Raw genomic sequence first — 22,131 nt, forward strand, 5'->3', positions numbered from 1 at the left:
AATAAATCGGCTAAATGCTAACTCCAGTTCTTAGAAACTGGTAGCATAGCTAACGTTAGTCATATAGAAATAGTTTGTTTGGTGACGATGACATGAACAAGCTTTACGGTTTACATCCATGCAAGTATTGCTCCAATTTTTACCCCAACATGAGTGTCAAATACACAAAAACAGCCTTAATGTAGGCTAATTTGGATTGGCGGCAACGAGGAGATTCTGGATCTAGCTAAAATGATCACCCCCACGTGGCACATGCGTAGCGTTTTCATGGCATTTCCATTGTTTTAGTCGAACTCTTTACTACTTTAGATAGATAACTAACTGACGTTACCTGATCTAGTCAAGGGAAATACCTCCATTTGATAATCGTAACGCTTATCATTAATAGTTTCATTAATACAACTTACTGTAACAACTCATCCTGTTCCGCTCACCACCCTCAACTAGATTTGCGCACACTGACGACTTTCTGGACGTTTTTTTGTAATTTGATGTTTTATGCCACCTTGTGGACTGGAAGTCCATTAAATTAGAACACACCAGAGATCTGTATATAATGACGAGATCCCAAAGGCAGGAAGGCAGGCGCCAAGCTTTAGGTCCAAAACAAGCCCATGGAAACGCATTGGTCTTGTTTTGGACATATTTGGGTTCAGGGTCGCCTCTTCCTCTCTGCCAACACATTTTCTCTGCGCTGAACTTTTACCTTCGACCTCTGCTTGAAAAATGAAAGAAATGTAAATGCAATATTCGAGATAAAGGGTGTAAATAAAATATATAAATCGTTTTTTGGTAATCTTACTGAAATTGTATTTAAGTTCACCATATTACATTTTATATTTACTTCTGACCTCCAACGCCATGTTGTTCCTCCTACGCATGCGCAGGAGCGTAGAAGAGGTCGAATTGAAGAAGGTTCTTTTTTTTCTTTAATTAACGAAAGACAGCAAAATGCCATCGGACTATGATAAAGATGCGTATCCAGAGCCTCCCCGCCAGACTCCAGTCGTGGACAAGCAGACGACCCTTCCCAACCCAGCCCTGATTTTGACTAAACTCTTCTATTATTCTGTGGACCTCCCTGTCACCACATTCAGAGGTGAGCTAGCTAGCTAAGCTAACGTTTTGCCAAATATTTTTAACTAACCCATCTGTGGTGTTGCTAACACTAGCTAATGTTCATGGAGACAGACCATGGCATTAAACATTTATAATGATAATTGAGGATTTCAACTGTCAGATGTGCAGTTAAGAGAAATTGATTCAGTTAGCTACTAGGTCGCGTTAGCTGTCTAAACTAGCAAGTGTTGCGGTTATGCTTTCTAGCTAGGTAGCTATGTGTGTTGCAGTTTTAGTTCGTTTATTCAGGTGTAATGCATAATGTTGCATGCAGCGCAATGCACTTGACACTAGCTAGACACTACTCATTCAATTTCATATTACTGTAATTCAGGGTCTAGAAATGCATTCTAAACCTCTTTCCAGCAATTTCACTGACCTAACATTGGATAGCTATGTTAAAGCCAATGCTCCACATAGCTTTCACCAATCCTTTCATGTGAAATCAGTGAGCAATAGGACTCCTTAAGTACTTTGTACCACATGATCAACGAGGCAAATGTTGACATGCTCCCCTCATCTCTCAACAGAACTTGTGGAGGGTATCCACTCCGGCAACAAGTACAACTACTACCACCAGAAGTTCCGCCGTGTCCCTGAGCTGACCGAGTGCACAGAGGGAGACTACACCTGTTACTATGAGGCTGAGATGCAGTGGAGGAGAGATCAGTAAGTATTCCTCTTTCAAGCTCGAGGGCCGCAGTGCCTCTCGCTTTACTTTCCTCCCAATGAAGGTCATTGATTACCTTGGAAGTAGATAGTCTTGGTTTTCCAGTCTGAAATAAAGGAAAGTGTGAAAACCAGCAGACATTGTGGTCCTCCAGAAGTTTGACACCCCTCTACACCAACTCTCATCATGAGGAAAAACCCATTGATTGGATTAAACGACAAGACATACTGTAACAAAAGGTAGGCCATCTTATCCATAGCGACTTAGTTAGTGCATTCATCTTAAGATGGCTAGGTGGGACAACCAGTTATAGTAAGTAATTTTCCCTCAAAGTACCTATCAGCAAAGTCCGCTAGTAAGAGGGGGAAAAAGTCAAGTGCGAGTTCACGAAAGGCTTTCAACATCTGTTGTATGAAAAGTCTGAATCCGCATCAATCGGTTACCGTGAAGTTGACCTTTACATAGTTTGTCCAAGAGATTAATGTTCTGTGGTCAGATATGATAGGACAGTTACAGGCTGATTGTGCGTTGCAAAATACATTTAGAAATCTATTATTTAATTATTGCACCAACGAGTGTCTGCGTTGCCAAGGGCTAAAATAGAAATGCAGTTCTATTTCTAACGCAGATCAGAAGTCCTGCCTCTCCCATCTCCTCATTGGTTTATAGAAGCAGGTACCCACGTGCCATCTCCTCATTGGTTATACCCACGTGGGTGACAAAGACGAACGAGGTCAGTGGCGGTAATGCACATAATTTATGAAAGTTGCCAATCGCAATATAAAGTCAAGAGAAGAAAAAGCCTGGAAGGAAGAGAGATGATTAGAAACGATTCGGTTGACCGTTTTATGTGTGGATTAATTGGCGGAGTAGAGGACCTTGTGCATTTCAGGTAAAATAACAACTCAATGTTTATATCCCAGGACAAATTAGTTAGCAACAGCAAGCTAGCTAAATAGGACAAATTAGCTAGCAAGTGCAAGCTAACTAGCTAAATTTCCATAAATGTTTAATGCTTTTTGACCTGTCCCCAAATTAACGATAATAATTGGTTCAGAGTTTGTTTTGATATTTTAACCTGTGTTTGGTGTGGGGGGTACAAAATACATTTATGCACGATGGCGCACGCGCGCAGCCGGTTTGGGTTCCGTGTTACCCACTGCTTTTAACCATTCATCAGCATGTCCTGTCTAGTGAATTCACAACCACCCTACCCTTGACGCTAACAGCTGTCTGTTGTGTTCTCCCCCCCCGCCCAGTAAGGTGGACCAGGAGATCGTGAAGGTGGTCCAGGAGCGTCTGAGGGCCTGCCAGCAGAGGGAGGGTACCAGCTACCACCAGAACTGTTCCAAGGAGCTGCAGCAGTTTGCAGACGTGGCCAAGGCCTACCAGTCACGCTGTAAGTACCACTCACTTTAGTCATGCCTCAATTACAATTCAGGGTTGGAAATATGGCAGTAACACTGTTGATAGCATGTTCCAAGCATCTACGGGGCAAGAATGACAGCTAGGCCTATGCTTCGCTCGAACCTCCAACTTGCAACCACTGACAGCACCCGTCATTGAGTCTGTGCAGATGTGTTTTAATTTCTGAATAATACTGATGAAAAAAAATCTGAAAACTCATGCCAGAGAGAGATCAACAGACCCAAACCTGGAAAAATGAAGGTTACGTATGTAACCACGGTTATGTGAGCTATATGGATCACGCCAATATATTGGTATCACTCAGCAGCGGAGGGATACATCCGAGGTGAGGATTTACAGATGTACCCCCGTGTACACCTGTGTAACGGCTAGGGTCTGCCCCTATATATAGACCCCATGGCCGTGACATGTCATCTACATCATTTTTGAGAGCATGACTTGAGCACAACCTCAATACTAGTGCACCAAGAGCAGAACTGCCAGCACAACTGGTATGCCGCGGTTATAGCCGGCGCCCTAGCGTTCTGCATGGTGTTCTTTACATCCTCTTGTAGTTTTAACATGGAACATTGGTGCCGTTCAGTGGCTAATCCCACAGACTGAGGCGGTGCGGCCTCAGATGCCACAGAGTTCCCCGGCCTGAGACAGCAGGTCTGGTCTCGGGAAGTTGCCACGGTGTCCCAGACAACAGCGACAGGAGAAGGCTGAACCAGGGTCGTCTGGGCCAGTATGGGGCCACCAGAAGCAGACGATGCTCTGCCAACCTGGTCCTGTCCAGCACAGCCTGGATCAGGGGAAAAGGGGGGAATGCGTAAAGCTCCAGCCCTGGCCAATCGTGAGCCAGAGCATCCAAGCCCAGAGGCCCTGGTGGCTCCGACATGGAGTACTACAGGGGGCAGTGCGCATTGTCCAGGGAGGCAAACGGGTCCACCTGTGCCCTCCCGAACTTGTCCCACAGGTGCTGCACCACCTGGGGATGTAGGCTCTAGTCCCAAGGGGGTGGCCTCCCTTGAGAGCATATATTCTGCCACATTCAGGATGCCAGGTACGTGCGTTGCGTGTAGAGACGCTAGACGTCCCATAGCCCAGAGAAGGAGCTCCCGTGCCATAAGAGAGAGGTAGTGCGACCTTAGTCCACCCTGATGGTTGATGTAAGCCACCACTGTGGTGTTGTCCGTTCTCACCAGGACATGTCTTCCCTTCAGATGTGGAAGGAAAGACTGCAGGGCCAGCAGTACAGCTCTAGTGTATTGATGTGCCTGCTGCTCCAAGGATGTAGCCAACAGCCGCTGGCCGACCTGCCCTTAGTCACACACCCCCCCCCCAGCCGAATTGGGAGGAGTCTGTGCTGACCAGCTCCCGGCGGCACATCCTTAGCATCCCCACCCCACCTGAGAGAAAGGAGTGACAGCGCCACCTCACCAATGCCCTGAGGCACTGTGCGGTCACCCGCAGGTGACGGTGGCGCTTCGGGTGCAGCCGGTGGGAGTTGAACCACCGTTGAAGAGGCCAGAGATGGAGCAGGCCCAGGGGAATCAACAACGAAGCCGCCGTCAGCAAGCCTAACAGGCGTTTGCAGGTTAGGACGGATACCATCCGCCCCTGCCGAAAGTGGTAGAGGAAAGATAAGATCGCCTGAACCCTTCTGGTGGGCAGGCATGCTCTCCTGAGGACTGAGCCCAGTTCCATGCAAATTACCCAGTACCTCGGCAAAAACAGGCAGACAAAAAAAAAAATGCAATGAGGTAATGGATTTGTGTTTTTATTTTTTACACCAAATGCAATATTACCTAGCAGTAAAAAAAAATTAAAAACAGCACCATATGATGGAGTAACTCCTTTAAGGAACTCCCAAAGTTATTGTCTCAATGTAGTGGAAGCCCACCATGATACTGGCCATGTGGCCAGCTACTCCAGGCTGCAAACAGCCAGTGAGTACCGGTATACTTCCACAACAGTGACTTACCAAGCGAACTTCAGAAAGTTTGTACCTCTAACCATACGGACATCCGCCGAGAAAATGAAAGAACGTGTGTTGCTGCCATGGGGTCTATATATAGGGGTGACCCCAGCCATGACACAGGTGTACACGGCAGTAAATCTGTAAATCCTCACCTCGGAGGTATCCCTCCGCCGCGGAGTGATCCAATATAGTGAAACATAACGTCAGTTGTGTTCAGTAGTAAACATTTCGAAACGTAAGTGCTGCTGCCCAATTTTTTTCTCTCAATATAAATCATTTCATGACACCTCCCGGGAAGAAGTTCCTGCAGTGGAATGCAGAAATGTTAAGGCTGTGAGGCTACTGTTCCATTGCATTGTCAAACTGTTGTCCTTCCTCTGTTGTAGATGGGGATCTGGGAGCCTACGCCAGCTCAAGGAAATGTCTGATGAAGCAGAAAGACAGGATGATGGCGGCCGAGGCAAAAGCTTAAACAAGATAATCACTCTGTTCCAAGTCTCTCTCCTATGTATGAAATGTAGAGTAAATATGTTTATTGGGAAAAAGAACTGTCCTCATTGTATTGTTTAGCTGTAGTAACAGACAACTTTTTGAATGAGCTGCATTTACCCTTGACTCCAGCAGTTTTTAGCCTTCTCCAGAACTCAAACCATTCTTGAATAGGAACTGTTGTGGTCTAGTCCCGCTGGGCTGCAAGTACACTGCCACAAGTAGTACTGAATCTCAATGTATTTGTATTTTTCTCAATGTATTTGATTGCGCGTCCCTGCTCCTCACTTGATCAAAACGCATTGGGGTCTGAGCGGAAAAGCCTTGAATATTCTCCTCATTTCAAGGGGACACAGAATACAAGAAATCTGACTCGTTTGGGATTCGTCTTGGTCGAATTTAAGAAGTCCAACGTTGTGAAATGAGCAGCCATGATTTAAATCTACATGATAGCACATCTATCGAAGCCGGAGGTTTTACCCCACTGAACACGCAAGTCATTTTTAAAGCAGTCAGATGTTCATTCTCTGATTCTAAAAGAAAGCTGGTTTGTCAATGAATTCAAAATGGTTTCAGATTTTTTTTTTTCATTATCAAGACCACTGGGCCAGTCACTCTTAAATAGTACCTGGGCCAGCACAGGTGTAACACCTTCCCACTAATGTGATGGCAACCAGCACAGGTGTAACACGCGCTGACTAATGAGGTGACACCAATCAGCGTGCCCTATGTGCTAAAGAGATATACGTGCTGATGCTCGACCTTAAAACAAATGGAAAAACCAAAGCTTGTAATGAGATATGCAGGAGCATTGGTGCTGTTGCTACATCAGTGCCTTCAGAAGGTATTCATACTGCGACTTATTCCACATTGTTACAGCCTGAATTTAAACGTTTTTCTCACCCATTTACACGTAGTGCCCCATAATGAAAACATGTTTTAAAAATAAATACATCGCTTACATAAGATATACCATGGCTACGTGCTGTTATCACGACGCAACGCAGTGCCTGGATACAGCTCTTAGCCGTGGTATATTGGACATATACCCAAGGCGCCTTATTACTATTAAACTGGTTACCAACCATGGTATACATTACGATATACCACAATTGTCAGATTGAACTCGTTTATAGTACGGTAAAATCCACTTCAGCAGTTAATCTTTCTGGGTATGTCTAAGAGCTTTGCACAATATTTGCAAATTCTTAAATTATTCAAGCCCTGTCTATTGATCATTGCTTGACAGCCAGTCAAGTCTTGCCAGAGATTTAACTCACTGAGGCCACCCAGGAACATTGGTCTCGGCAAACTAATATTTGGCCTTGTTTTAGGTGATTGTCCTGCCAAAATGTGAATTTGTCTGTCAAAAGCAGACAAGTTCTCTAGGATTTAGCCTGTGTTAATTTTTATCCTAAAAACCGACAAATGACAAGCATACCCATAACATGATGCACCCAGTGGTGTTGGATTTGCCCCAAAAGTCACCTCAGCAATTTTTTTGGCAGTTTTACTCATGCCCTACTACAAACATGCATGTTTTGCAATATTTTTGTATATATATATATATTCTGTACATGCTTTCTTTTCAGTCAATTAGTTTAGTATTATGGAGTAACTTCATTGCCGCAGCCATTAACGTCACCATTGGCCTCAAGGTGAAATTGCGGTTCCGTCCTCTCCAGCAACCAAGGCAGGACGACTATCTTTGCAGTGACTGCGTGTATTGAAACAGCCAAAGTGTAATTAGAAACTTAAATCGTGCGGCAAGGGATATTCAACGTCCGCTTTTTATTTTAAGCCACCTAACAGTTGCCCCCTGTGAGGCATTGGAAAATCTCCCCGGTCTTTGAATTCGCTTGAAATTCACCACCTTAACTTACAAAATCTGTTGGTTACAGCAATAAGGTAGTCCTTCAAAACTCATGTTAAACACTCACTGCACTCAAGTCCATGCAACTTGTTAAGTATATTTTTTGCATACTTATTCAAGACCTACCAGATTTTGTATTTGCAAAGACATCTAGCAATACCATGGGGTGTTGTGTGTAGGTCAGTGGCAATCATTTTAATATTCCGACTATTATTACCAGTACGAATTTGCGGAACAGCCGCAACTAAGCCAGAGGAATCTAAATCTTAACCTAGGAGGTTAATTAATTGCACCCACCTTGTCTCCAAGGTCTAAATCAATATGATTTATAGGGAAGACTGGGTGTTAAGTGCAGTGCTGGTTAAATCCAGATTTGAAGGAGGGAACTAAACCCTTGAAGTCCTCATTACCTGAATTAACCATGGTGTCAAAATGCCCAAAATAGTTTGATCTTACTGTCACATGATCTAGCCATCAGCATCTTGATTCATCACACAATATTATAACATCAGTTTTAGAAGACAGTAATGTTGTTAAACCCTTTATTTAATCCACTGTACAAAAGTGTTTAGGAGGATGCCGGGACAGCTGCGGCCGTCCTCTGCACAGACACCCTGGTGTGGGTCTTGGCCAGGTGATCAGTGAACTCCTGCAGGACACAAAATTGACACTTTCACACATTCAAGTTCCTTAAGTGTCAATAACATACTTAACCAAGTTAGAATTTGTGAATAAGAACCAGGTCTGTTAGTGTTTATTAATATATCACAGCAACACAGATCTAGACTGCCCATTTGTACATTAGCTCTATCATGTCGCGCTACAGTTGTGTTGTTGCAGTTGATCGAATTGAAAGGATTTGGTGAGCACCTCTCACAGACAACCACAATAATTACTGTATGCCTCCTTCAGTAACCCATTCACTTTTGAGACGATGAACGGGCAATACAAAGGCAACATTATCTTTGCTCCCACCTTACAATGAAACACAGAAAAGGGCTTTATAAACCCAATCCATTATCGTGAATGTGGAGGGCATCAAGGCTTTAGAACTGACCTGGTAAGGAGACTTGGTGAAGACTGTCTCCTTCCACAGATCAGGGGTCAGGTAGCTGTAGGTCTTGGAGATGGCATCAAAGGTAGCCTTGGCTGTAAAGACACACTTAGTATTAATTCACTTTTATGCACCCGACTATGCTAATGTATTGACTGGGGCTCGATGTTGAGCACAGAAAAGGGGAACAGAAGACTATTAGGAAGTCTTTCTGCCGTGCATTACCATACTCGTTAGTTTACCTCCTGATTAACGACAACTATACCACTTATGGGTGAAGCTGAGCAGAGCTAGGAGGGGGATGCGATTGCACTGATAATACCCATTAAAAATGAGTCAAACACAGCGTAGGTTTCTTACCGAAGTTGCCTAGAGTGGCAGTGCAGCCCCTGGCCGAGGTGTAGCAATCGTCAATACCAGCCATTGTGAGCAGCTTCTTGGGCACAGGGGCAGACACAATGCCAGTACCACGGGGCGCGGGGATCAGACGCACCAGGACTGAGCCACAACGACCAGTCACCTTGCATGGCACGGTGTGGGGCTTGCCGATCTTGTTCCCCCAGTATCCTCTCCTCACAGGCACGATGGACAGCTTTGCCAGGATGATGGCTCCTCGAATGGCAGTGGCCACCTCCTTGGAGCACTTCACCCCCAGGCCCACATGGCCGTTGTAGTCACCAATGGCAACAAAGGCCTTGAACCTGGTGCGCTGGCCAGCCCTGGTCTGCTTCTGGACAGGCATAATCTTCAGCACCTCATCTTTCAACGAGGACCCCAGGAAGAAGTCAATGATCTCAGACTCCTATAACGTGGTAAAACACTTTCAGAAAAGGCAGGATGGAAACAAAACATTTAAACGCATCATATGAGTGAACTGCTCATAGTGCTTTTAGTTTAAGAACATGTATAGCTATGGAAACCATTAAGTTGTAATTTACCTTGATAGGCAGGGAGTAGAGATAGATCTCCTCCAGAGACTTGATCTTCATGTCCTTAACAAGGCGGCCCAGCTTGGTCACTGGCACCCACTGAAAGAGAAGCAGTTATATTAACATTTTTTGCATTTAGTAGACAGTAAACAAATCGACTTAGTGGCACATGAGAACAGTGTTTCTCACACAAGTGGGAATCAAACCCAACCCTAAAAACACCATGCTCCCAACTGAACCACCAACTATTAGTTGTCTGAGATATACCTATAACCTTGCCATGGAAGAGACACAGCAGGGCCTCAAACCGTCTCAGTTCTCTCTAGCAGACACTACAGGAAAGAACTAAGCCACTCCAGGCCAAGCCTTGCTGACAAAGGTCTGCAGAATCAACTTGTGTAGGGTTTCAAAGTTGCTGACTAAGCATCACTTGAATTATGAATTAACATAAACCCAACATATTGCACATGCAACGTCACTCAGGCCAGTTTAGTCTCCATTCGTGATCGCCTTCATTGTGACCAGAAAGAAAAACAAGGGCTCAAGGATGTCAACTCACTTCCTTGTCCTCGGACTTGCCGCCCCTGGCACCGCGTCCACGACCGCGACCACGGCCTCTACCGCGTCCACGACCACGACCCCGGTCGCCACTGCCAAAACCTCCACGGAAACCTCCGCGTTCTCCACCGGCGTTGTCCGCCATTTGCTGTTGAGAAAGGAGTAAAAGTCAGAATAAGAAACGATGAGCTACCTAAACTCACGTCACCAAGGCCCAATCAACAGCATGGCTCGTGGAATTGTTTAGCGCACTGGCTAGCGAATGAAATATTATAGGATAAAAACACGAACGTAATGAACGGCGTCACATCGTTAGGGTTTTTGAACGATACATTTACATAATGTACAGTAAACATAACGAGTACCACATCGATATTTTGTATTGTAGCCATGTGCGCTAACTAAGAACTGGTGTTACCTTAAGTCATTCACAACTATCATTAATTGCCTAAACATTTTTCAATTTGGTTCTAAATCAACTGTTATCAGTTCAACTAAGGATTTCTGCCATCAAACAGTGAAGTCTGTAAAGAGATCACAGAGATGCTTGTGGATTTCATTGAATAAGAATTGTTCGACATGTTACTTACGTGCTCTGTATAACAGGAAGAAGACCTTAGTCTGGTTCCGTTTGTATTTATATGAGGGCAAACCTCGCGATATTTTCTACACCCTGTAATCTGTATGATAAAACTTCTGGATTCTATTTGATATTTTGAAATATACTGACTTCTATGCATACAAATATCGGAGTTGTATTATGTCTTATTATGGAATTGCATGTTGCTGTGGTTGGTGAGCTCTGTTCCATATGGAATATATAAATAGTTGCATTTGGTTTATTATAGCCAGAAAGGGCCAACATTGGACCTCCTGGAAGTAACATTTCATGCAAACAGATAAAACATTTGTTTTTATTTGTCACATGTAGAATGTGCATATACATAATCATATAACACAACAAATCACACAGGTTAAAGGTTGCTGACTTTATTTATAAAATATATCATCCTTTACAAATCAAAATGTTAAAGGACACAGTACAAAATTGTTCTAACTTTATACATTTTCAAATGAAATATGAAGTTTCATTATCAACACACCCTCAAAGCAATTATGACTAAATGTGCTATTTGATGCAGTCCATCCCTGAAAATTCAATTTCCACAGGTCTTTCATACTTGGTGCTAGGAATAAAATAAAATCTGCATAGTCCTAAACAGTTCAAGTGCCAGAGATAATTGTGTGTGTGAGTCATTTTTATAAATACATTGCATCAGGACTCAGGAGCTGCTGTTACTGCTACTGAAACTCCCACTGGTTTGACCCAGGTCCTCCTCTTCCACCTCCTCCAGTTCGTCCATGACCTCCAGGCTCTCACAGATCAGGCCGATCTGCCTCTTCATGTCGGCCATGGTGCTCTGCATCCTCCTCATCTTCCTTTGGAGGGCTGCTGCGATGGCCCGGTGGTTCCTCTGCCTGGCCTCGTACTCATGCCTCAGCTGCCTGTAGCAGTTGTGCTTGGCCTGGGTGCGGTGGGACAGCACGGTGCCACAGCCCATGTGGCAGGGTTGGCTCCAGTGTTCACAGTGCCTGGCGTGGGCATCCAGGTCCCTGCGGAGGAGCTGGGCACGGCAGCCCTGGTAGGGGCAGGGAATGAGCTCGAACAGGCAGCTCATGCTGTGGCAGTACTGCTCTGACAGGGCTAAGGTATGCGGGCAGCCACGGATCTTGTTTTTACACTGGGGGAAAAGATGGTGGAGAGAAGGGCAGAGGTCAAAGGGTAAGGAGTACAGTGCATTCAGAAAGTATTCAGACCCCTTGGCATTTTCCACATTTTGTTACATTACAGCCTTATTCTAAATTGATTAAATTATTTTTTTCCCCTCATCAACCTACACACAATACCCCATAATGACAAAGCAAAAACATGTTTTTCAAAATGTTGGCAAATTTATAATAAAAATAAATAAATATCACATCTACATAAGTATTCAGACCATTTACTTAGTTGAAGCACTTTCGGTAGCAATTACAGCATCAAGCCTTCTTGGGTAGGACACTACACGCTTGGCACACCTGTATTTGGGGAGTTTCTCCCATTCTTCTCTAAAGATCCTCTCAAGCTCTGTCAGGTTGGATGGGGAGCGTCGCTGCACAGCGATCTTTGATCGGGTTCAAGTCCGGGCTCTGGCTGGGCCACTCAAGGAAGAGACTTGTTCCAAAGCCACTTCTGTGTTGTCTTGGCTGTGTGCTTAGGGTCGTTGTCCTGTTGGAAGGTGAACCATCTCCCCACTCTGAGGTCCTGAGCGCTCTGGAGTAGGTTTTCATCAGGTATCTCTGCACTTTGCTCCGTTCATCTTTCCTGACTAGTCTCCTAGTCCCTGCTGCTGAAAAACATCCCCACAGCATGATGCTGCCACCACCATGCTTCACCATAGGGATGGTGCCAGGTTACCTCCAGACGTGAAGCTTGGCATTCAGACCAAAGAGTTCAATCTTCGTTTAATCAGACCATGGGATCTTGTTCTTCATTACCTTTAGGTGTCGTTGAGCAAACTCCAAGCGGGCTGTCATGTGCCCTTTTCTGAGGAGTGGCTTCTGTCTGGTAACTACCATAAAGGTATGATTGTTGGAGTGCTGCAGAGATGGTTGTCCTTCTGGAAGGTTCACCCATCTCCACAGAGGAACTCTAGAGCTCTGTCAGAGTGACCATCGGGTTCTTGGTCACCTCCCTGAATAAGGCCCTTCTCCCCTGATTGCTCAGTTTGGCCGGGCGGACAGCTCTAGGAAGAGTCTAGGGGGTTCCAAACTTCTTCCATTTAAGAATGATCTAGGCCACTGTGTTCTTGGGGACCTTCAATGCTGCAGAAATGTTTTGGTACCCTTCCCCAGATCTGTGCCTCGACACAATCCTGTCTTGGAGCTCTACGGACAATTCCTTCGACCTCATGGCTTGGTTTTTGCTCTGACATGCCCTGTCAACTGTGGGACCTTATATAGACAGGTGTGTGCCTTTCCAAATCATGTCCAATCAATTGAATTTACCACAGGTGGAATCCATTCACATTGTAGAAACATCTCAAGGAGGATCAATGGAAACAGGATGCTCCTGATCTCAATTTGGTCAAAGTGTAATTATAAGACCCACATCTGGTGACTTTTCAGTCACTTTTTATTTAACAAAGCGTTTGTTACATATTTAATGCCAGCTTTTAACAAGAGTATCTGATGCTCCATTAATACTTACTGTAAACCAAGTTAGCATGTGCTAATCTTGTGTGCCAGACTGTCGGAGTATATGCAATATTCAGAGGCACAGGCATCTGGCTCTATGAGATTAAACATGAACACACCCATGGGGCAAGTAAGCAGAAGTTTGCTGCAAGAGATTAGGTTGCTCCAAGTGTGTGTTTTTTCTCTAACAAAACATTTACATTTCTTTACCTTGATCTTTAGGCGACCGATCACCTTGCTTAGCTTGAACATCACAAATATCAAGCTCTGGTTGACAGGCTTCCTGCAGCAGGGGCAGGTCTGCTGTCTGCACCTCAAGAACAATAATGAATCATCTTCACTCACAAATTGTCATCATCGGTTTAAATTTAGGCTACAGTAGAATAATAACCTATTTCTTACTATAGTAACAAATATACTAATAACTATTACTATAGGCCTATACTACGACAATGTAAATTTGAGACATTTTGGGACAGTTTCCCTGACATAGATTAAACCTATAGTATTGGACTATGAAGCTATTTCAATGGAGAAACTGTCTGGGAAACTGTCTCTTCATCCAACCATGATCTATGGACGCAATAATGTTTGCTTGTGATGAGGCACAGGCAGTACCTCTTCAGCCATTGTAAAATGCATTTCTTGCAGAAGATGTGGTGGCATGCAGCTCTTACTGGGCACCTGAGGACCCCCTGGCAAATGGTGCAGATCAGGTCACAGTCTGGGGTCTCTACGAACAGCTCCACATCATGACCCCCACTCTGCGAAGACATGTCCGGGTCGGCCTGAACACAACAGTTACAGAAAAGTGTCTTTACTTTATTTATACTTTATATTGATAGGTTCTTCTTCTTCTTTTTTTACGCAAAATGCATTTCACAGATTATTTTATCCAGAGCACCAAAGTGCACTGAGACTAGAGCAGAATAAAGAAGTATGTATGTTACAATATGAGAAAGTATATAATTCTGGTTTGTAATGATGCATATTTACCCTAAAGAAAGGGCCACCACCAGCCCATAATAATGTCAACAATTCAGTGTCACCCATGAGCAGTGACAATAGACTTCTTCTGGAACGTCATAATATGAGACAGACCTTGTGACTAAAAAAAACAGTTCTGTTTATTCTCATAACTAGGAATAACAGGAAATAATTAAGAACGTTTTAAATGTTCAGCTTGTCATGACTGATTAAAAAATAAGTGTGTTTTTAACCCCCACCCCATACAATCTTTTCTGTAGTGGCTTTCAGAGCGCAAGTATATTTTGGTAGTGGCTCAGTTTTTAAACATAAGGAAAAGGGAATGTCTGCCCCGCAAACATCACAATATGACAAATGCCGTTCAATCTTTGTAAAGAGTTATAAATCAAAACGAATAGTAAAACAACATAGCCATGAAATAATACAAAAAAATGATATTATAACAGAAAATATTTGATAAATAATTTACACCTATTGTCAATAGCATACTCAACCTTTGATTACTCAAGTTACAAATATAGTTATTAAGTTATTTACTCACCATAATAATCACCTCTGTTCAGCAAGTATCCATTCCTGTTGTCTATTAACGTATCATACACACTCATGTAAGCAACTCAGAGAACACACACACAGATGAACATTCCTGTCGTAACATAAGAGAGTGACCATGCGCACTGACACATTCAAAAACCTCTCAATTATATAAAGCACGGAACTGTGGTAAATTGTAATAGGCCGTGTCGTTTCCCTCCTGTTCTAGCACCAGTCGTCAATCCCCTAGCTGTGAATGAGAACATTTTGTCGTTTTGAATAGGTGTTTACTCTCTAGTATCATCTCTTCACGATTGTATTGTCACCGGTTACAGGTGTGGGACATTTGGCAGTTTGTTCATCATATTATTTGTATTACATCAATGAAATGCACCCTATGTATACATTTATATTCAGTATATTTGTATCTTTCTGCGTATGGTGCAGAAAACACATAGAATATAAAATGGTTTAACATTTATCGATTTTTTCCCTCCGGGAATTTCTTACTGCAAAGAAGCCCAAACGTTCGGCTGTGATTTCTAGCCAATCACCCTGTCGTGCTTTTTTCCCCCAAGCTCGCTGTCATATGACGTACAATGTGAGAGACCGAAAGCCACCTCTTGAACAACACATGTGGGGATTTTGTTGATCGGAGCTAATGAATTCTAACAACAAGTGATCGAAATCAGTTCATCTGTCTTTAAACTGCAAAATTGTGGGGGTTTACCCACGTCTTCCAAAGCAAGATGGCAAAAAGCAATCTCCAGTTCAAGACCAAGTAAGTCGAACGCACTTCACGTGGATAACTAGCTAGCTAGATAGCTAACGCTGGGCAAATCTTAGCTATCTTCTTGCTAAATTACCGTTGTTTTTTCTTCTTCATGTAGCTATGCTGTTTCCAGCACTATCGAACCATTCTACAAGGGAGGAAAAGTACAGGTATGTTATCACTGATAGTTACCTCCCTCTGTAAAACAGTTAGCTAGCCAACTACCCAACGTTACTGTAGCTATAATTAACTAGCTATACCGTTGACAGATGTGTTATGGTATTTCAATATGTTTTCCTTCGTTACAGATCAGTAAAGATGAGAAATTCATATTTTGTACGTGTGGCACACGTGTCAACGTCTTGCAAATCGTTACAGGGAAGATTGTTCACAGTATTGAACAGGTGAGACTGTCTCGCTTTCTCTCTCTCTCTCAACACTCGTGTGCAGCTAGTTCAAACATTAATGTCTGTGCAGATTCTAATTTCCGTCACTTTTGTAATTGCAGGATGATCAGGAGGACATTACATCATTCGCCCTCAGCCTTGATGATGAGGTAAAACATTTGACATAATATAATGGGCTGTTCCAGACCTACGGCTGCATTTACACAGGCCGCCCAGTTCTGATCTTTTGCCCAATTGGTCGAAAAAGATCTGATCAGATTGGTCAAGAAACCAATTTTCTCAAAAAAATATCAGAATTGTGCTGCCTGTGTAAACACAGCCTTAGTGTCACACTCAGTACTTAGTTTGACTACCTTAAGGCATCAGCATGCTTCAGTTCGGCTGCCGCCTTTTTCATGAAAACAAGTCGTCACTCTTTGAATGACTAGACTTTCTTGAAGAATCCCTACTCTTGACTGATCATCGAGGAAGGGCTGTAAGACTTCGCCTCCGAACTTCAGCTTGCCTCCAGAAACAATGTGTGCCCGAACAGCCCAAATAAAAGACAACTGAAGTGCAAAACGAACAAAAACGTCACACACATGTTGTCATAATATATGCACAAACTCTACCAAAGTGTTTCAGCTGGGAAGCATGTGGACACCTTTATTCCCCTCTTCCCTTCATCCCTTACTTCCCCCTTTCTCCTCCCTCCCCCTTTTTCTCCATCCATTCCTCCTTCCCTCCCCAGATCCTGGTAACAGCCAGCAAGGCTCTGCTGCTGAAGCAATGGGACTGGAAGCAGGCCCAGTGCACACGCTCCTGGAGGGCCATCCACAATGTGCCCATTGCCAGCATGACCTTTGACCCCACCTCCACGCTCCTGGCCACAGGTGAGCGGATCGACCTCATAGGATAACTTCCCACACCCATCATACCCTAGCCTGGTCCCAGATCTGTCCCACACCCATCATACCCTAGCCTGGTCTGTGCAGATGATGTAAATTGTTTTAATTTCAGAATAATCGTGCTGAAAGAAACCACGGATGCCAGTTGGCAAGAAAGCACTTACAGATCTGGTACCAGGCTATATCTTGTAACAGTATTAATTTTGGCAATCTTTTAGAGTATTTTAGTCATTTTGACAAAAATATAATTGTCTTAGTTACATTTTACCATTTGAATAATGATGTAGTCTAATTATTGTCAAAATAACTAAAACAGGGCCTCCCGGGTGGCGCAGTGGTCTAGGGCACTGTATCGCAGTGCTAGCTGTGCCACCAGAGTCTCTGGGTTCGCGCCCAGGCTCTGTCGCAGCCGGCTGCGACCGGGAGGTCCGTGGGGCGACGCACAATTGGCATAGCATCGTCTGGGTTAGGGAGGGTTTGGCCGGTAGGGATATCCTTGTCTCATCGCTCTCCAGCGACTCCTGTGGCGGGCCGGGTGCAGTGCGCGCTAACCAATGGGGGCCAGGTACACGGTGTTTCCTACGACACATTGGTGCGGCTGGCTTCCGGGTTGGAGGCGCGCTGTGTTAAGAAGCAGTGCGGCTTGGTTGGGTTGTGCTTCGGAGGACGCATGGCTTTCGACCTTCGTCTCTCCCGAGCCCGTACGGGAGTTGTAGCGATGAGACAAGATAGTAATTACTAGCGATTGGATACCACGAAAATTGGGGAGAAAATGGGATAAAAAAAAGAAGAAGATAAAAGAACTAAAACATGGGCCATTTTAGTCCACTAAAATGGACTAAAATTTAGAAATGTTTAGAAATGTTTGCAAATGTATTAAAAATACAAAACTGAACTATTCCATATTCATAAGTATTCAGACCCTTTATTCAGTATTTTGTTGAAGCACTTTTGGCAGCGATTACAGTGTCTGGTCTTCTTGGGTATGACGCTTCAAGCTTTGCACACCGGTATTTGGGGAGTTTCTCCCATTGTTCTCTGCAGATCCTCTCAAGCTCGGTCAGGTTGGGTGGGGAGCGTTGTGTCGTGGAAAATCATCTCAAAAATATAACGCTTTATCAGAACTTGTGAAATCAAAACATGCTTTTATTTACAATAGTATAACCATCTCGAATCTCCCACCGAACCCACCCCTCTCAGAAGTCCAGTCCTTTATATTTATACCCACATAGTATTGTCCGTCCCCTATGAAGTCATTTACCACCATCTGCCTTCAATCAGTTTATAATGGTGGCCGGACCCTCTATCCCAGTGTGTCAACATTCTTCATGTGCCTGTGTGTCTGACATGTATGTACATAATGGACTGGTCAGACTATATTTCTAGTGGGTCTAAGTGCCCTAAACACATATTTCTCTGACATGTGTATCTCTTTAAAGAATCAGCAGACTATGTGTCTAGTGTCCAATTTCTTTAAGCGCCTATCTGTCTGACAGCATAATGGAGAATCTACAAGGGTCAAAGGGTCAGAACGTCCCTTAGTAGATTTCCATTACCACGGTCTCATGATCTATGTTACCATGTGGTTTGTTACTTTAATGTTCAGCTATCTTTAATATTTATATGTTATCTATGTATTTTATGTTACTACTACACCATCTGCTAATCTTTGGTTTCCTGTATTTACCAGAATGGCAAATGCACTCACATCTGCCTTCTTATACTATTTTCTAGTATACTCCTATCTATTGTTTAATTGGTGTGACATCTACCTACATATGTCACTTACTCCTACATAATCCCTCCTCTTGAGGGTAAATAACCTCAAAAACCATACTAAAAATGACATATAGAGAGTAGATATCAATACCAACAATTGACTAAAACATTATCAAAATAAAGCTTACAAATCACTTGTACCAAACATCTCCAATACATAAACACAAAGCATTAGGCAAAATAGATATGCTAAAACCCCTTTACATAAGACCACAGTCCTCATCCTTACATATAAGACAATCTTCTCTTTGACACTTTGACACTTTGACAGAAAAAAGGTTCTAGGTGATGATAATGACCATCCTCATGAATTTTTGTACACCACTTGAAATTGTGACGCAAATTACACTTTTTGTGGACATGTATGAGTAAACATTAATCTGAACTGGGTAATTGAACATATACATGGAAACCATGACACGCATGACCCCCCCTCCCCCACCCCCAATCACTTCATAGAGACAGTTAGGGTTACCAAAGGGCAGTCAAGAGGTCCTCCAACCGCATTGCAAGGCTTTCCATACTTATTGGTATAATTGCCTGGACTTCCCACTTTCTTAACGCTAGATCCAACCAAATTCATACATGAGAGTCTAAACATTTTCATTACATTTTCATCAGCATTAGCCTTTACTTCTGCTCATAATCCTTTGAATTTGGCCATAGCAATATTGTGAATAAAGGTGCAACAGTCATCCCCAAACATGACACAAACTCCACCCTTCTCCACTAAGAGCCAATTAAGTATAGTTAATGAATCCCTGTTGGTTATAGCCAATAAAATTAATCCACTCTAAGTTCTAATTTGGTGTTATCCACAAAAATATAGATTCAAATCCTGATTTAACCTCATCTCTGGCCTTGAAATCCCTAGGTAGACCTCTAAGCAGTCCAATTGCATTAAGGTATACCTCAGGATCCTTCTCATAAGCCCTTTTAACTCTAGGTTTTACATAGTCATCATGGGGTGATTTAATAATCGTAACCTATTTAATTGCTCTAAGGCACAAAGACCAATCCATCCATCAGACAATACATTCAACAGTTAGTTTCTGGATGTGTGGAAAAAAACTATCAGCAATACTTCTGTCTTGAATTTTCAACATAGTAAGAGATGGCGCAACCTGAGTTATGTGACCACACAACCCTTTTCTATTCATAATCAACCCTTTATCATTACTTTTACGAACTCCCGCATTCTCTAACACCCAAATAGTATCACATTCTACAGTGGTGTTTCCTACATCAATTCCTTCGGTGTGGTGTCTGTAACAACATTCATATTTTCCTTTAACCACGGTACCTCTATCCAATTAAGGTACATTTAATTCAGTTCTAATGTTATAGGCAGCACAATCATTGTCTCCCAGCATGGTCTCATTCAACATAATTTTTCCCCTAGTCCTTACCCAGAGCAATCCTACATTTTATGTCACACAAGGGAATAGAATACTTTCTATTGGTACAATAGTCATTTTTCCAACTTACACAGTTTTTACATGATGCTGGTTCAGAGACTATTAAAAGATCAGACAAAGGAAATTTTCTTCACAAAATACAATTGTCCATTCTGTGTCTGTTTGCCATATACTTAGCCCATTCGTATCACACCTTCTTCACTACTTCTTCTCATGTAGTGTCCTTGAGTGGTTCTGATTCTGATATATCTAATTCTGTTGCTTTTTCAATGTTCTTATCTTGAGGTAGATCATTAGAGTTTATCAGAAAGTTCCAAATGTCAGTAAAAAACTCTCCTGACTCTGATGTCTCAGGATGCTTTGTGGGTACAGTGAACTGCTTGGAAAGGGAGGTCGATGTCATCTTAGTGGTAGCTACTGTGGTCGTCACAGCAACCGCCACCCTTGTTGTTGTCACAGGTTCTTCCTGTTCAGGTGCAGGGGTAGGATCAATCTTAATGACAGTGGTGCTACTCCCTTCGGTCACTGTTGTTCTTGTTATTTCAACTATTAATTCTTCACCTTCAACTGGTTCAATCTGATTCATGATGAGCACCCTCTCGTCTTTTTCTTTGATTAATGTCAGGTCACATCCTTTCGGATCCCAAACGACTTGTCCCTTTGTTTGGTGATGTGTCCATCCACAGAGTGCCATCTCCGGTAAGGGTTTGATCCTTATGATTGAGATAGACTTCAGTTCTCCTGCTTCTGTTATAAGTTGAGGTGGAACAGAGATTCAAACCTTGTCAGTCTTTTTGGATTGTTCGGCTGATTCCTTTCTTCTCTTCCAGCTTCCACCATACATCTTGATTGCGCATTAGTCTGTTGTTTCTATACTAGCATTCACTGTTACTTTTGTTATGTCAATGTCATTATTCTTTTGTTGTTCTAACTTCAATTGTCTGTAAAGGAGACCATTCAAAAGTTTAAAAGTCAATTGTGGGGAAATCCCCATTTTCTTCAGCTTGCGGGACTTTTCCTCCTCTTTCTTCATCTGAGGCTCCCTCCTCAGGCCAGACTTAACTTCCATCTGGAAGGGTTTCAATTTTAGGGAAGAAATGTTCTCATTCTGTTCCTTGTGAGGCCTCTCCTCCTCTTCTGGGTGCATTAGTCGATGCACGTGTCATATTTTGGCTTTCACTTGATTTGCTGTTTTCTTGGCTCCTCCCTGGCGTCTCAATCGTTTCCGCTACTCCTGCTCCCTCCAGGCTCCCTCCTGGTGAATCAGCATCCTCTGTGTCCTCATCTCTATGTGGTTGTATCCTTCTCTCTGTTGGGACTCAGCTGCAGTGGTTCAGATGGTACCACGTCTGGCTTCTTTTCACTTGGACGGCCGTTCTTGTTGCTTTGGCCACCTCATAGGGTCCATCTCTCCTCGGTTGATCCCACTTCCTCCGGATCCCTCCAATGTGGACTAGATCTCCTGGTATCACTGGGAGAGGTCCTTCTGGTCCCCTTGGATCATCAGACGCAGAACCTCTCATCCTGGTTCAGGTTTCTGCCTACTTTCTGTGAAGCATTCATACTTAGAGACTTATGGCCTCTGTTCTATGATTGCACCATACATCCTCTTACTTCCATCACTCATCACACAACAAACAGACATTCCAGCTGAAGCTGGCGAACCCCTCTCCTTCTGGTTTCCTAAACATAAGACTTGGAAAACAACAGACAAAACATAACAGCATTGACAATGTTATGTGTTATGCATAAATATATTCATGCAAACTGAAATCTGAGACCATGACAATTCCCACTCTCTCTTTACCTGACTCTATGCCTCCAGGATACTTTTCTGCTGGACTCCACAAAAATAAAAGCCCTAAAAAGCTTCCTCATGCTTCCACCCAGTCTTCCCCTTTCGGCCACAGGTTCTGAGAGGTGTTCCCAAATCATGTCATTTTTACTTAGTTTCCCATCTACTCCATTTCAACTGATAATCATGTGCATAACCTACAATTAACATTCTCTCTTCTTGAATTAATTCA

The 22,131-nt window shown here is 43.3% G+C and overlaps 4 protein-coding genes and 1 non-coding gene across 5 annotated transcripts in view; 2 read left to right on the forward strand and 3 right to left on the reverse strand.

The window, feature by feature from the left end:
• The first annotated feature begins 936 nt into the window (after positions 1 to 936).
• On the forward strand, positions 937 to 5,655 carry LOC129833833 (NADH dehydrogenase [ubiquinone] 1 beta subcomplex subunit 10-like). The gene is made up of 4 exons (XM_055898656.1): positions 937 to 1,099; positions 1,650 to 1,788; positions 3,049 to 3,188; positions 5,567 to 5,655. Exons 1-4 carry the CDS (start codon positions 952 to 954, stop codon positions 5,650 to 5,652), a joined length of 513 nt encoding a protein of 170 aa, XP_055754631.1. The 5' UTR covers positions 937 to 951; the 3' UTR covers positions 5,653 to 5,655.
• Positions 5,656 to 8,070: 2,415 nt separating this feature from the next.
• LOC129833834 (40S ribosomal protein S2) lies at positions 8,071 to 10,230 on the reverse strand. The gene is made up of 5 exons (XM_055898657.1): positions 10,085 to 10,230; positions 9,535 to 9,624; positions 8,957 to 9,398; positions 8,600 to 8,691; positions 8,071 to 8,191 (listed from the first exon to the last, which is right to left on the reverse strand). Exons 1-5 carry the CDS (start codon positions 10,226 to 10,228, stop codon positions 8,111 to 8,113), a joined length of 849 nt encoding a protein of 282 aa, XP_055754632.1. The 5' UTR covers positions 10,229 to 10,230; the 3' UTR covers positions 8,071 to 8,110.
• On the reverse strand, positions 9,776 to 9,912 carry LOC129834065 (small nucleolar RNA SNORA9). Its single transcript, XR_008756193.1, has one exon. It is a non-coding gene; the product is annotated as a small nucleolar RNA SNORA9 (small nucleolar RNA).
• Positions 10,231 to 11,053: 823 nt separating the features above from the next.
• On the reverse strand, positions 11,054 to 14,940 carry LOC129832770 (RING finger protein 151-like). Its single transcript, XM_055896769.1, has 4 exons — positions 14,849 to 14,940; positions 13,939 to 14,108; positions 13,531 to 13,633; positions 11,054 to 11,825 (listed from the first exon to the last, which is right to left on the reverse strand). The coding sequence occupies exons 1-4, from the start codon at positions 14,849 to 14,851 to the stop codon at positions 11,367 to 11,369; spliced, it is 735 nt and encodes a 244-aa protein (XP_055752744.1). The 5' UTR covers positions 14,852 to 14,940; the 3' UTR covers positions 11,054 to 11,366.
• Positions 14,941 to 15,590: 650 nt separating this feature from the next.
• The window catches only part of LOC129832799 (transducin beta-like protein 3), a 38,279-nt gene continuing 31,738 nt past the window's right edge, over positions 15,591 to 22,131 (forward strand). The window contains exons 1-5 of the mRNA XM_055896800.1: positions 15,591 to 15,622; positions 15,732 to 15,783; positions 15,922 to 16,017; positions 16,122 to 16,169; positions 16,751 to 16,892. Of these exons, the coding sequence (XP_055752775.1) occupies positions 15,591 to 15,622; positions 15,732 to 15,783; positions 15,922 to 16,017; positions 16,122 to 16,169; positions 16,751 to 16,892 (370 nt within the window). The remainder of the gene's footprint in view (positions 15,623 to 15,731; positions 15,784 to 15,921; positions 16,018 to 16,121; positions 16,170 to 16,750; positions 16,893 to 22,131) is intronic.

This window comes from Salvelinus fontinalis, chromosome 34 (assembly GCF_029448725.1).
Source record: "Salvelinus fontinalis isolate EN_2023a chromosome 34, ASM2944872v1, whole genome shotgun sequence".
NCBI classification, from domain to species: Eukaryota; Metazoa; Chordata; class Actinopteri; order Salmoniformes; family Salmonidae; genus Salvelinus; species Salvelinus fontinalis.